The sequence below is a fragment of the Podarcis filfolensis genome, assembly GCF_964270895.1.
Source record: "Podarcis filfolensis genome assembly, chromosome: 7".
Taxonomy (NCBI): domain Eukaryota; kingdom Metazoa; phylum Chordata; class Lepidosauria; order Squamata; family Lacertidae; genus Podarcis; species Podarcis filfolensis.
This window is the reverse complement of record NC_139603.1, coordinates 5,486,333-5,502,010: the sequence shown is the minus strand read 5'-3', so window position 1 is coordinate 5,502,010 and position 15,678 is coordinate 5,486,333. Positions and strand designations below refer to the sequence as shown.

Sequence of the window (15,678 nt, the reverse complement as noted above, 5' to 3'; positions counted from 1 at the left end):
GGCCAGCATGACTAAACCGCTTCTGGTGCAATGGGACACTGCGATGGAAACCAGAGTGCATGGAAATGCCTTTTACCTTCCCACCGCACTGGTATGTATTTATCTACTTGCACTGGTGTGCTTTCGAACTGCTAGGTTGGCAGAATCTGGGGCTGAGCACCAATCTGCAAGCTCAAGAGGCTCGGTGGTTTGGACCACAGCACCACCCACTCCATGATACAAACATACAACAGCAAGAAGCAACACTCTCAGCATGTGCAGTTTAACAGCTCTCAGCAAAACACGCACAAGGCAACCTTTTGTCAACCTTGATAAGCAAAGCTTGTGTTAAAAGTAGGAATTTTAACTTGCTGCATCTGTAAAGTGCTATAAGGTGGAATGTGACACATGAACAACATAGGAACATAGGGAGCTGCTTTGTAGTGAGTCAGACCATGGGTCCATCTTGCTCAGGATTGTCTGCACTGACTGGCAGCCGCTTTTCATGGTTTCAGGCATGAGCTTCTCCCAGCCCTACCTGCAGATGAAGAAGAAGAAGAGTTTGGATTTGATATCCCGCTTTATCACTACCCGAAGCGGCACTAGTCTCAAAGCGGCTAACATTCTCCTTTCCCTTCCTCCCCACAACAAACACTCTGTGAGGTACGTGGGGCTGAGAGACTTCAGAGAAGTGTGACTGGCCCAAGGTCACTCAGCAGCTGCACGTGGAGGAACGGAGACGCGAACCCGGTTCCCCAGATTACGAGTCTATCGCTCTTAACCACTGCACCACACTAGCTCTCATTTAGACCACAGCGCCACCCGCTCCATGATGCCATGACCCACTCAGATGCCATTGGGAACTGAAACAGAGACCTTTCCTCAGGGGGGTGAGAGAGAGAGAGAAGGGGGAAAGAGATCAGAGAGGTAGCACTGCTGACTGAACAGCATTGGAGAAGAAAGTCACCACCAGGGCCACGAACAGTGGTGGCGAAGAAGGCTTTCATGAAATCTCCTCCCACACTGGCTCAGAATCACAGTCATGACTCACCAGTCTCGTAAGTAGCAAATCAGAACTGGATTTCTAGACTCAGAAACAAGGAATTATCTGTGCTTCCCCATTTAAGGGACCTTCCCAGATCAGATGCAGACAGCAAATTATGTCTGTATAAAGAATTAATATTCATTCAGTGTGAATCAGTTTCAAGTTATTATTTAAAGGCACAGCTTCTGTATGAGGGTGAGGGGAATAGGAACATCTCTTTTCTATCAGAGTCCAACATTCATTCCCTGCTAGGAAAAAATCTCACTGTATATAGAAAGCTGATGTACCGTATTTTTTGCACCATAACACTCACTTTTTTCCTCCTAGAAAGTAAGGGGAAATGTCTGTGCGTGTTATGGAGGGTATGCCTACGGGTGGCATGCCTACGGATTTTCCTCCTTTAAAAACTATGTGCGTGTTATGGTCAGGTGCGTGTTATAGAGCGAAAAATACGGTATATAGAAAGCTAAGGAAGTGAAACCAACCCCCCAACTCGCTGATATGCAGAATACTACAACAGCACAGATTTTGAGACAACTTCTTGATTTAGGATTTTGGCCCAGAACAGAGTTCAGTTTAGTTGGCGGTTAACAGCAGCACTCTTCCAGTAGGAGTAGGGAAGGCAAGACAATCCTTTTTCAGAGACCCAGCAAAGACATCCAGGAAATGAGGTGGCTCGTGAATGGAGGAGGGGTCCCACTAAATACAGCTGGGGAGCTTTCCTGTTTGGCCTGTGACTCAGGGAGCCTCCCAGTGTCCTGAGATTGGTTGGAAAGGAAACAGGAAGTTGCTGCTAGGCCTGAGATTAGCTAAACCCATCTACCATTTGTTCAGATCCAAATCCCACTGATAGACATCACACCAGCAAAGAGATGAGTTCCTACTCTTCCCCAACTCACATCCAATTTCATTCCAAAAATAATAATTTTTAAAATGCTTTAAAGCGCAGCTGCATGGAAGGCTTTTGTGTGCAATTTAGCACTGAATTTTATCTGGATGGTGGCTGAGGGGGCAAATTATGTAGATTAGCCTTTGCTGCAACCCACAGGATGTTTTGTTTGGGGAATCCAAACCAGCCTCAGCCCCACCTCTGACCTGCAGTGTTAACACTTGACTCATTGCAGGGTTGTTGCTTACTAATCCCCGGCAATCCTAACAGTACAGAGCAGACTGCATTGCTAGGGCTATCCTATCTCAGCCTCAATAAACCTGCATAAATTTAAAACCGTAAGGACCATAATCAATTTCACCGTAAGGATTGGGTAAATCGGGGCCAGATGTAACTTCTGCACAACAAGCTGCCTTGCAGCTCTCGGAATACAAGATTTCTACATCACAGCTGGAGCTTGGTCTAGAGCAGTGTTTCCCAACCTTGGGTCTTCAGCTGTTTTTGGACTACAATTCCCATCATCTCTAGCTTGCCAGAGCAGTGGTCAGGAATTATGGGAATTGTAGTCCGAAAACAGCTGGAGACCCAAGATTGGGAAACACTGGTCTAGAGCATGGGTAGGCAAACTAAGGCCCAGGGGTCGGATCTGGCACAATCACCTAAATCCGGCCTGCGGACGGTCCAGGAACCAGTGTCTTTTTACATGAGTAGAATGTGTCCTTTTATTTCAAATGCATCTCTGGGTTATTTGTGGGGCATAGGAATTCGTTTATTCCCCCCCCCCAAAAATATAGTCCAGCCCCCCACAAGGTCTGGGGGACAGTGGACCAGCCCCCTGCTGAAAAAGTTTGCTGACCCCTGGTCTAGAGATATGACCAGGTGATGCTGAGAGGATCTGAGCACTCCAGTACAATACAAATCTTTATTACGGTCTTAGACCAGCATAAAAGGGTGGGATACAGTCATTTAAAATCTGAAAAGCGTTTTGGAAAGCTAAAAGGTACTAAAACAGAAGGTGAATGTAAAAGTCTATAAGAATTTAAAAGAAGCTAAAAGAATACGGTTGATATATAAAAGACTTTAACTATCAATTTACAGAGCACTCATACCTTCATTAAATCTGGGTTTTGGCGCAGGTCATCCTCCAACGAATTTTGAGCACTGCCTGCAGAATCATTGTATGTTGTTGCAAGGATTGGCATCTGAGAGGAGCAGGGAGGTATAGAATTGCCCTGTGCGCCCTGGGTACTTATGAAGTAGTGGGGAAATCAGGATAATACGAATGCCTCTGTGATGGGGTCACTGGAGAAGGACATACTCTGCCGTTTCTATTTGTCCCGAGTCACAGGGGCATTGTCTCTCCGAGTAGTCAATCTTCCTGCATGCCAAGCGTGGGCTGAAAGGGGGCGGAGGGCAGCCTTGGGCTTGTCCTTATGGAAGTGTGCATATAGATGGCACAGCACCATGTGCGTGGATCCATTTGCAGGCTGGATGACCATGCCAGTATCGCATGCACACTTATCACTGGTGCGCTAACTCTACATATGAATGGGCTGACTTGCAGGTTAGGCCTCCTACCCAGTCCGTACGGGGCAGCTACGTGGGGGTATGCCTGAGAGTGACCCCTCCGGCAGAATTCAAGCCCGTGCCCTGAATTGTCAGCCTATGCTATTATCATCATTATTAGACGTCGTCGTCATCGTCGTCGTCATCGTTGTTGTTGTTGTTGTTGTTGTTGTTGTTGCATTTTTTCTACTTCAGCCCAATTCCTCCCTAGACCGCCAAGCGGTAAGGGCCGGGCAGGCAGAATCCGTGACCTGGGAGAAGAGTTGGTGGAAGAAGACTGGAAGAAATTTAAAGACTATCTTCAGAAACACTGTAAAATTAATGAATGTTAAAATGATGTTGGATTGAAAATAAGTGGCATTAGCAGCAAAGTTAATAAGAATATGCAAAAATGAATTGATAAATGGATGAAAATATAGAGTTATAATATGCTAAGATATAGAGTTAAGATAAACGAAAGAGGGTAAGGATTTGCTGATTTGATTATTTAAATGGGAATACAAAAAGGGGAGGTGTGAGGAGGCCAAGGAAATAAGATAATGAGTTAGGGTTACAAAAATGGATTTGTTTTTATTTTCCTTTTCTTATTTTATGTATTTTTCTATGTCTCTTTTATTGCATTTCTTTCTTTTTATATGATCTTTTAAATTCATGTCTTTGTAAAACTCCAATAAATATCTTTTAAAAAAAGAGAGAGAGAGAGCGGCAAGGGCCGGGCATCCCTGAACAGGGCGAGCGGCGACCGGCCCACCCGCACACGACCCCTTTCTTCCGTCGCTGCCGGCAGAGCTGCCCCTGGTTCGCCCCAATCCCGGCCACGAATGCCGGCTTCTCCCGCAGCCGCTCCGGCCACCAGGGCAGCGAAGGCGGAGGTTCGCGGGGCGCGGGGCGGGCCAGGGAGGGTTCCGTCCGGCCCGCGAGTTGCGCAGCCCCGAGGAGGCAGGCGGAGGCGCCTCTGCTGCGCTGCGCGGAGAGGGCGATCCTGCCGGCGGCGGGCCTGCAGGGGCAGGGGAGACGCGGCTCAAAGCAGGCGGGCGCCACCGAGGGAGGGAGCCTGGGCTCGCCCGCCCAGCTCCCGGCCAGGGCTCGAGGTTCAACTTCTGGTGCGGACACGGGTCTTCCGAAGCGGCGCTGCGCCACTGGCCCATCTCGCCCAGCGCTGCCCACACTGGCTGGCAGCGGCTCTGCAGGCTTTCCGGCGGAGTCCCTCCCCGCCCCACAGCGAGACGCTGACTTTTCTTTTAGCCAAAGAGGTAAGCGTAGGGGGGATGGGGACCAATGTTATTCCAATTACTACTTCACACGTTCTTTCTGGCTGACTGCTGGGTTTTGATTACCTGAGGCCGCTAAAGGCAGTTTCCAGGGAGCGAGCCCTCAGAGTTATTTCCAAGGAAGCCAGCATCGGTGGCACTCTTAGCAGGGAACCCGTATGCAGCAGTGTGTGTACACGTTCACCAGCTTAGTTGTAAATCAGCTGGTTGATTAAAAACCTTTTTGTTAATAGAAGAGGATATATACTGGCTGCAGAGTTTTGATTTAAGTTAAGTGCGGAATGAATACAGGACGGATTATAATGACTGGAGACCCTGCTGCTCCCTGGATTCCCCCTCACTTGGGTGCAGTGAAGTACACCATGTTGCCTCCTCCTCCTTACTCCTTGGAACAACTGGGCACTCAGGTTTTCCTGACATCTTTGTTCAGACTTAGTTATGTTTGAGAGGACTCAAACCTTTTGCCTCTTGACTGCAGCAAACCCTGTTTCCTCACATTTCCTTATATACAGACTTGCACGCAATGGTGTGTGCTGACTCACATGACAGTACACCTGTATAATACCTGGTGTGAAGGATCAGGCACAGTTCTTACTATGGTCGTAAACCTGCTCCACTGCAGCAAATTGCAGGTGGACTTAAATGATCAAATACTTTCTCCATACAAAGCATGTACTTTTTAAGTCAATGTTTTTTGTACTTTTTATTGATGGTTTTTTGTGCTACAGCGGTACCTCGGGTTAAGAACCTAATTCATTCTGGAGGTCCGTTCTTAACCTGAAACTGTTCTTAACCTGAGGTACCACTTTATCTAATGGGGCCTCCCACTGCCACCGCACAATTTCTGTTCTCAACCTAAAGCAAAGTTCTTAACCCGAGGTACTATTTCTGGGTTAGCAGAGTCTGTAACCTGAAGCATCTGTAACCTGCAGCATATGTAACCCGAGGTACCACTGTATATGCTGGCTGGTTAAACCAGGTGAGGGTAGCCGATGGGTCTCAAACCCTTGGTGAGTTAGGGACTTCCCCTGCATGCAAAGACTTCCCCTGCATGCAAGGACAAAACTAGGTTTTGAGAATGGTATAGGTGCAATATATTCTGAACAAACTTTTTTTCAAAGAGGGCCAGATTTGATGAAGTGAAGGGCTGTGAGGGCCGACCAAAGAGCCAACCACAATTGAAGTTGTTGAGGGTTTTGGGGGATTTTACCCCAGGAAATAAACTGCCATAGGGGCCGGATTAAATCAACCGGCAGGCCGGATTAGACCCCCAAAACAGACTTTGGACATGCCTGCCATAGAGGGAAGTGAAGGGCAGATGGAGCCCATCAAGGTAGCCCATCTAGGAGAGGGAAACCCGGATCCCAAACCTCAGCTGCCTTGCAGGACATATTTGGGAAAAGAAAAGGCTAAAACCATACACAAATCTGGAGTGGGGTCCCTAAGACAGCTGGATGGCATCTTGGATGCCTCCGTCCGGCAACTCCTACAGCCAAGCTGGTACCAAATGTCTTGGTCTGCTTTCCTTTGGACCACATCAGCAAGGCCAAAAGTGTGGTCTTGTCATCTGGGCAGCCCACTTCAGTGCTGCTAGTGCAGTGGTTTGACTTCACCTCTGGAGGCACACTCCACTGTCTCACCAAGGCAGATGGATGCTGACAACAACAAAAATCTCTCTGCATCGAAAATTAGCCTGTCAGTGGCTAATATCCTTCTCTCTGACATCCAGTTTTCTATGTGCAGGGAATTTAACATATACAAAATAAAATATTTGGTCAGTTGAGACCCCCACTTCACCCGCATGCGCATGCACGCACGCATTATGAAGCAGTGCAGCTCAGACACAGGTTTACCACCTCAGGACTTTGACATCTGGAGAAGTACATGCACACATTTCATGCCAAGTAGAATGAACAAGCTACCTGCATGCACAGTGCAATTGGCATATGCACAAATATGCACTCCTAGTGCATGGCTGAAGTAATTCCTGTTTGGGGGCGGGTTGGAGAGAGCAACAGGAAGGAAGCCTGCGCTGAACAATGGGAGGAAATGGGACAACTGGGGGGGGGGGAGGCTCAGCGAGCGCAAAGTGGTGTAATGTGCAGCAGCTAGATTCACGGAAAAAACATTCAGCCTGGGATGCTTTACAAGCAAGACTCCTAAGGATACCTTATAGCCCTCCTGTGGCACCAGCCGCTGCACCCACGATGAGTGAAGAGGGGGGTGAGAACAGGTAAGCCATGGCCAGAATTACAGTAGTTTAATCCAGAGTAGTTTCGGTAGCAGTTGCATGGGCGAAAACTTTCCTAACTGGGGATGGGAGTGAGTCAGGAGAGCTGCCAAAAGCACATTGTGGAGCCGATACACAGCCATGGCTAAGAGACCACCAGAAGCTCCCAGGTTCAGATCTTGCACGTACCATGAATGTGCTGGGTAGCTCTAAGCTAGCAGCTCGGCCTCAGCCCCCATCACCCGCAGCCTCCCAGAGGCACGAGACATTTCACAGCAGCCTAATGGAAGAGAAGCTCCTTGAAAGGGAAGTGCCAGGTGTAACAGGCCAAGTATTTTTCATATATACATAATGTTGGGGAGAAATACAAATTCTGATTAATTCTTTTAAATCATTTCATTTATTTCATAATCATTTCATTTATTTCTTGAACACGAAGTGATTTGCACCCAACCAAGTGATATGGACACTACCCTGAGAATGGCTGTGAGCAGGAGACAGACTGTGGTCCCTCCAGCAGCTGCTGCCATTCTTACAAAGTAGAACATGGTCTGGTTCGGTAAGACATTTGTGTTTCTTAAGCAAAAGAGCGTACCTGGGATCATTTAATGCAGATTAGATACAGATCACAAGTATGCATCCTTTCTTTGAAAATTAAGCACATGTTGATGGACTGTTGGGAATCTTTCCTATTCCAAGACTTTTGTACAGTGCCCAGAAAGCATTTGCTATTGGGCACCTAATTTAGGAATGAGAATACATGAGTAAATTCAGTGTATGTTTTTTTAATGCTGAAAAAAGACCATCCCTGTTTTTAGAACATAGGGATTCTCTTGCTTGATTAGATCCAAATAATCCAGCTTTCTGTTTCCAACAGTGGGCAGTGAGAATCCTCCAGGAAGCTCACAAACAAGGCATGAAGGTGGCATAGACTCTCTTTGCCCCCCCCCGCCACTGCCGCCCCCCCCCAGTACCTGGTATTCAAGGGTACACTGTTTCTGAACTTATAAGTTCCCTTTAGACATCATAGCTAATCCCAGTTGACAGACCTACCCTCTGTGAATTGGCCCAAACTTTTTTAAAAGTTTCTAAATTAGGGTAGAACTACATACAGCTGCATGCATCTGCACAAATGTCTGATGGTTGCTTTTCCAAAAGCAATGCAGGTTTTTGAGTGGGATTTGGAGTTGAGAAGCCAAGGGTGGGTGGGAGATGGCATTTAACTCTTTTCTACCCACCATATCTCTGCTCCGCATCTCTTTCTCTCATTCATAAGAAGAGTCCTAGATCAAACTAAAGGCCTATCTAGTCCAGGATTCTGTCCTCACAATGTCCTGGTGCCTATGGGAAGGCCCACATGCAGGGAGTACATGCAACAAAACTCTCCTGCTCATGGTGTCCTGCAACTGGTTTTCAGAGGTTTACCATCTCCAATCCTGACAGCAATATAACACAGAGAGAGAGAGAGAGAGCGCACACCACAAGCCACTTTGCCTTTTGCAGTGTTTGAAACATGTTTGGAGATGCTGTCTCAAAGGTTTGGGATGAGGGTGGGGATGAAAAACCTGGTATAATAGCAGCACATAACATTTTAGAAATGAATATGGGACCCAGGGGGAGCAGCTGGGGATGGTTTTGTGCAGAAAAAAATGTGAGTGGAGAACTAGGCATCCCACCACCCCCACTGCTTCTGCCACTTCTCCATTCCAAATCTTCTCTTCCCACAGCTTCCCTCCTAGGGAAAAGCAGCTGTTGTGCTTTCGTTGCACCCCTTTGCATGTAACATTTGGTTAGGATCTGACTGGTTAGGATCCCCTATTGGTGCATCTTGTGGTCTGAGACATCTGCCCTTCCAGAATAAGCCATGGCAAAGATCCCATATTCCACCTTCTACATAGCACCATAATGTGAAACTGAATTAAACAACTAAGGGAAATCAAATGAACACAAGACTTGGGAGTCAGGTAAATAAGTAAGAAATATATTATTTTAATTCATTTTGCAAGAACGATGATTAATCAGGAGTGCGGATTGCCCAGGAGTGAGACTTGCCAGTTCCGGATTTAGACTGAATTTTTCTAAAGACCAGCACGCGCAAAGGAAAGTCGTTGGTCTCCATCTCTTTGCAGAAACCAGAGAGATTTCTGAGCTGATAGCAGGAAGGGCTTCTGCAAAACAGTGGGGGGGGGACCCTCCCACCCTGATCCCCCCCTCCCACCCTGAGTCTGCCTAGCAGGCTGGATGCTGTCTTAGTTGCTGGCAGACGGGCTGTGTGAAGGAGGCCCTTGCTGTGTGTGACTCACAGTTTGGTGACCTCTCTCATGCCCTTAGCCAGCAGTCAGGCAGATCACAGCAGTGCCTTTCCAGTCACAAACCCCTCCCCATATTGGTCACCCCGGCAGAATCTCACTCCAGCCACAATCCAGTTGTTTCACTCTGGGATAGGCCTCCATCTTCCCGCACAGAGGACAGGGTTCTGAATGCTCTGCTGGCACTCTCACAGAGACAGCACAAGAGCAAGCAAGGGCTGACTTCTCAGGACCTGCAGAGACTGCATATCAGCCCAATGTCAGGACTCTGTGCAGAGCCAAGTTTTGTGTGACAGAAGTCTGTCAGCCCCATCTTCCTGAGAAAGTGGGTGGGGGTGGGGGACTCCATTTGAGACCATTGCTGTTCTCTGGGAGCTTTTGCCTAGGTGAACTTTTAGCATGAAAAGTATGAGCACCAAGGAAGCCAGGCTACAGGAAGGACAATTTTATGCTGCTGAATTAATCTCAAGGTATATGAACTCCTGAGCCTTTTTATCTGCACAAATTGGACACAAGGGTGGGGGTGCATGAGGCAAGCCAAGGATTCCCATACACTTAGTTCTTCTCCATTCCTCCCAGTTCCAGGAGAGATGTTCTGCTGCCTTCCTGTGCCAGGTTTTTAATTGCTTTTTTCCCTTTCCCTCAGGTGGTAGGCTGAAAAAAGCTCTCTCCTTCCTTGCCAAGGGGACATGCACCACCAGTGCTCTGTGGACTCCGACATTGCAGACTGGCTGGCCCTCATCCATCTGGAGAGATACTGGGATACCTTCAAGAAACATGGATATGGCTCCGTGAAAGATGTGATCTCTCTCAGTAAGGAGGACCTGCAGAAGCTTGGCATCACTGCTACTGGGCACCGCAAAAGGATTCTGAATTTAGTGCAACAAACTCGACTGCTTGTGAGGGACAGAAGTGGGCACATGGCAGGAGATGCTCATTACAGGTCTGGCAAGTGTGTAGATTCTCTGGATGGGACTAATGTGGCAGAGAAGAATGAAGTGGGCACAAAGAAAGACGTCTTGGTGGAAACTATTCCCAGCCTTGGGGTTGATCTTGACTCTGAAGGCAACAGTCAGCATCCACGGTTGAACAAGGAACCAACGCCTCCTGTGACCAAGCCAGTGCCCAAACCCAGGACGTTGTTTCCTCGTGCACACCAAGCAGCCAAGCCAGAGAAAGTCTCATTGGCACAAACACCTGCGCCTGTCTGCAATCCCACGTCTTGCTCTGAACAACCTCTAAGAACGTTTATTATTCTGGAAGGATTTGATCCAGGGGAAAGTACCACGGATGCCGAGAGGCTTGAGTTCAGTCCAAAGCACCAGGCAGGGCCAGGAGACAAAATCCAAGGGGTCGCCGTGCCACCTCAGAGTAGACCAAGGGAGGGCCACTTGGAATATGCTCTGCAGTGTTTTGCTCCTGAGAGCGGCATGAGTGGGGAGGTGAGGAGTGTGCATGAACTCACCTCCTCATCCACCTTCAAGAGCCAGCCTGAGGACACCATCAGTCCAATGGAGTCGAGGCCAACTGCCGGCCAAGTGCAGAAAGAGCCCTTGCTGCTCCCTTCTGCCCTCACCAAGTCAGCCTCCCCAGAGGAGCAGAAAGAGTCTGTGTCAGATGTCACTGTGCTCTCGCCAGTGAAAAGCATGGAGGCGAAGGAAGCTGTGAGGAGTCAGCCTTCTGACCTGGCCAAGCAAAATGGGACTGTGACCGTGGAGAATGCCAGGTGAGTATCTATGCCTTTCCTAGCAGTGCTCTTTCAGGAAACCAACAGAAAGGCCTCAGGTAAAACAGGAACGGGGTCATTTGGTTGTGGCAGTTGCAGATAATTAGTTCTGTACTCCAGTCCTTTGGAGTTGATGACTGGATCCCTGCTGGACCTTGCAGCCAGCCAGCCAGCCAGCCTGCCTTAAGTGATGCACAAGGCTAGGGAGAATGTGGGCTGGAACAAAGGCCTTTTCATGGCTCTGAGAATGCATTTGTACATTCCTGAGGAACAGCGTCCCACTACCTAGAATGCCAAGGGAAGCTGGTCCCATATAGCCCTCATCTTGGGTGATAGGATGGCATGGAACCTAGGCTAATTCTCATCCTGAAAACAAAAACACTGACATTTTGCTCCACAGTCAGTTTGAGGCATGCCAGGGCAGCTCTAGGGATCAGGGTCAGGTGGGGATGTTACAAATGAGTCCTTTAAGAGGTGCAGTGAGTTTCAGAGTTTTAGGGGTTCACCTACAAGTTCACACTGCAGGGCTTCACACTTCTCATGAATGTGGTTGCCAGGCCTGGTTCAGTGGTGCTGACTCTTGAGGAGAGCTTCACTCCTAAAAATCTAAAATGAAACCCTACTACATTGTCAGCCAGTTCCAGGCAAAGTCTTAAATAAAGTTAATACATAAAATGAGAAAGAGGTCAAACTTAACAGTGACCCGAAGCCTGCGGAGCGCAGCGGGAAATCGCGCTGCACTCCAAAGGCTTCAGGCGACTATCTCTGAAGCCTGGAGAGCGAGAGGGGTCGGTGCGCACTGACCCCTCTCGCTCTCCAGGCATCAGCGAAAGCAACACGAAGCCTCCGGAGCACAGAGGGAGCGCTCCCTTTGCGCTTCGGAGGCTTTGCGTTGATATCACTGAAGCCAAGGAGCCTGCATTCACTCCATAGGACGCACACACATTTCCCCTTAATTTTTGGAGGGGGAAAAGTGCGTCCTATAGAGCGAAAAATACGGTGTGTGTGTGTGTGTCTGTGTGTGTGTGTGTGTGTGTGTGTGTGTGTATTTTCTATTGGGAGCTGCTCAGAGTGGCTGGGGAAACCTAGCCAAATGGGCGGGATATAAATAAATTATTATTATTATTATTATTATTATTATTATTATTATTATTATTTGCTGTCTGAGAGCCGTGCACTCTGAAAGATGAAGCACACACAGACACACACATTCCTGATATCTTGTGTTAAGCACTTTGTCTGATTACAGCAGCATAAAATTCAGGGGTGGGGAACCCCTGACCAATGGGCCCAGCTTGGCATCCAGACTTCCCCATTGACCCTCTAGAATAGGCTTCCTCAACCTCGGCCAGTGGTCAGGGATGATGGGAATTGTAGTCTCAAAACATCTGGAGGGCCAAGGTTGAGGAAGCCTGCTCTAGGAAATTTTGGAGAAGCTATGCTCCCCCACCCCCACCTTGCACCTGGCATTATACATAAATTGGGAGCTTGAAGTGGTCTCCCAATGGTTCCTCCATCAGAGCAGGCCTCACTACCACCCGCCTGTCAGAAGACATGTGGCAATAGCCTGCTTTGTTCAAGGCGTGGAAAGCAGCTTCCGTTACTGGCTGCTTTGGCTGCATGTGCTTCAAAGAACAGTATTTGGAGAGAGAAGTGTTTTCATCTTCCCAGTGCTGCTCTTTGAAGCAGCCCTGAGTTGTCCAGCGCTAAGCAGGATAGACCTCCCCCCCCACCACCATACACATACAAATTAGCTGGTGTGAATGGAGATCAATCCAGCCTGAGCTAGGTGTGTTGAGCGATCTCCCTGCAGAGCTCTCTTACCCATTCAAACATACTCAGCTTCGCTGGGCTTTAGAATTCAAAGCACCTCACAATCAGCCATGCACTCCTAAAAGGGAGGTGAAAACCAAACTTTTAGCCTTGCATTACTGCCTTCAAGGTGCTTTGAAGTTCTGACTCTGGGACCTCAAAGCACCAGATGTCATTTGTGATGTCACTTGATGGGCAGACCCATCCACCCTGTCACTTTTGCCCTGCGAGGCAAATCCTTATAAGGTTCTGGTACATGGAGCCAAAATTGTTGACATATCCCTGATATAAACGAATAAAACCACAGACTACATGGCTGGCTGCAGTGGCGTAGCGTGGGGGGTGCAGGGGGGGCGGGCCGCACCGGGCGCAACATCTGGGGTTAGGGCAAATCCATGGGTTAGGGGGCGCAAATCCACGGGTTAGGGGGCGCAAATCCACGGGTTAGGGGGCGCAAATTACTTGCCTTGCCCTGGGTGCTGGCAACCCACGCTACGCCACTGGCTGGCTGTAGAGTAGAGGGAGTGTTGCTGTGGAGGTGGTTGGCAGGTGTGATAGTTTTGAATATGATGCCTGGCTACTTGGCTAGGTGGTAGGATGAATTATCCAGGAGTGCCTGTGAGCAAAGTGGAGGTCTGAAACATGGTATCCCTCCTGGGTTTATATCTCTGCTCCATTCTTGCAGGTCCTTGGGACAGCTCTGCCTAGATCATCCTCCACAGGGACTTGATAACAGATCAGGTGAGAGCGACAACAGCATCCTTTGTCCACTTAGCTATAGTTCCTTGGAGGTTTAGCTATTGCTACATGGGAAGAGCAAGAACCACATCAGACACAGGAGCCAATGAGGGGGATGGACACTGTGAGAGTAAATGTTTGTTTGGGTTCCATATGCTCCTAAATCTGAAAGCTGTACAGGGTCTATGCACACTTCCTAGGGGAACTGGCTGTGTTTACCCTTCATGGGCACAGGAGCCTAGGAGTTCAGAGCCCACCTGAGAAATGTTAAACACAAGGCCCGGAACAGACAAGACACAAGGGGCTCTGAATTTGTTTGGAACAGCAGAGGTGAAGAAGGAAGAATGTAAATCCCCATTGTCAAAGCTGCTACATGTGTGTGTTCTGCATTGTGAGACAAATAGCAGTTGGAGGGTGGATTAAGATTGGGGGAAGGGCCCTTTTTATTCAGGGGACTCAGCTATACAGCTGCAAATAAAAACATTTTAAGTGTGTTGTAAAGTGCATTATACAAATGTGACACTAGATGGCGTATTTTTCAAAACGTTTTTTTAAAAAAAGCATTTTCACGTTTTTGTATCTCATCTGTTTTGGCACTCTTGAGAGACAAGAGACCAGTGAGGGCTTTTCTTTCCGCCACTTCAGCCCTCCTGACATTTCAGCTTTTGTTTCCCCACAGGACCGGTTGAGGACTCCATCAGTCCCTACTGCGAGAGCATGTTTGGGCAATGGTGGCCTGCCCAGGAGCAGGTGAGGGGATATGCAAATATGGAGTAAGGGGCAAGGAGTGGGAAAGCCAATGAGAATGCTTTGCATTGATTCCTGCTCAGGCTCAGTTCTGCTAATTCAAGAGTCCACCTTATCCCTTATACACCCAGTAGATCACAGGAGAGTTTCTCCTGCAAGTTCCAGAGATCTCAGAAGCCCACTCCACAGTAACTCCAAGCGGGGCTTTTAGTGTGGCTGCCTCTGTCCTGTGGAACAGCATTCCTGTTGTGATGCAACAGGCACCCGTGATCTGCAATTTCGAGAAGCAGTTGAATACATTTTTGTTCCAACAGGTTATCTCAGCTGGATAAACGGGCCGCAAGGGTCCACTTGTTAAGGTTTTAGTCTTGTTTAAAATGTATTTGCTGCTTTGTTTTGAACTGTTTTTAATTATCCTACGTGTAAATTGCCTTGAGATGGTGGCTTAGAAGATGATTAATAAATAACAAGCACAACAACATCAGCCATGAGCGAAGCAGCAGCTCATTACACCTCAGAAGTGGTTAGGGGGATGCCAGAGCCTAGCATGGCACCCCGCTTTCTATGTTCACCCCCACTTTTCTGAGCAATGAGATGCCCCAGGCACACAGCACTTAACCTTGGAAGGACATTCTCTGGAGGCTCCCAAAGTTCTGTAATAATGGAGCTTATGTCCAAAAGCACATAAGGTCTAGCATAGCTGGAGGCACAGCTTAGCACTCCCGACAGACAGCCAAAGGTGGCCAATACCTTCCTGCCCTGATTGTGAGCTTTCTCAAGGTGTCTGGGTAGCCACTGCTGGAAACTTAAAACTAGGTTAGATTGATCTTTTGATCTGATCCAACCTGGCAGCTTGGTGTGCATCAATTTGTACACAGGGCATAGAGTTCTGGAGCTTGTCTTTCAGCAGGCAAAGAAAAGGAAAGGAAACAAGAACTACCTTTGTCTCCTAAACATTCTATGAGAATCTTCTTCCAGGCTGCAGGATCCCTTGAGTGGCAGGAATACGAAGAGTTGCCAGAATGTGCACCAAACCAGGGAGAAGAAAGGCCCATGTAAGTGGTTTTAGCTTCTATTCTCTCCCTACTTCTCAACTCTTTTTTACCAGTGTTAAAAATAAGCTGAAAGGGGGGCAGAGACACACGGGAAATATCTCAGAAGATGGCATCTCATTGGTGCAGTCTGCAAAGAAGTTCACCAAACTAGGCAGTGCAGAGTAACTACGGGCATGGGCTTCCTCCAGTTATGATCTGGTTCAGCACTACTAGTGGTTGCCTGTGTTTCACGTGAAGCAGAGAGGGACTCACAAGACCGGCCATCACTCAGGGCTTGTCCACACTTCCGCTTGTCCTGTGCCTAGAAAGCA

At 48.2% G+C, this 15,678-nt stretch overlaps 1 protein-coding gene across 3 annotated transcripts in view; it reads left to right on the top strand.

Moving 5' to 3' along the window:
- The first annotated feature begins 4,397 nt into the window (after window positions 1-4,397).
- The window catches only part of ARAP3 (ArfGAP with RhoGAP domain, ankyrin repeat and PH domain 3), a 39,351-nt gene continuing 28,070 nt past the window's right edge, over window positions 4,398-15,678 (top strand). Inside the window, exons 1-6 of one of the 3 annotated variants that reach the window (XM_083624585.1) lie at window positions 4,398-4,470; window positions 4,510-4,732; window positions 9,936-11,015; window positions 13,513-13,568; window positions 14,245-14,315; window positions 15,291-15,367. In XM_083624585.1, coding sequence (XP_083480711.1) covers window positions 9,979-11,015; window positions 13,513-13,568; window positions 14,245-14,315; window positions 15,291-15,367 — 1,241 coding nt within the window. In that variant the 5' untranslated portion in view covers window positions 4,398-4,470; window positions 4,510-4,732; window positions 9,936-9,978. Of the gene's footprint in view, window positions 4,471-4,509; window positions 4,733-6,805; window positions 6,984-9,935; window positions 11,016-13,512; window positions 13,569-14,244; window positions 14,316-15,222; window positions 15,368-15,678 lie in introns of those variants that run through there. The other 2 variants (XM_083624584.1, XM_083624586.1) reach the window with 2 other exon arrangements.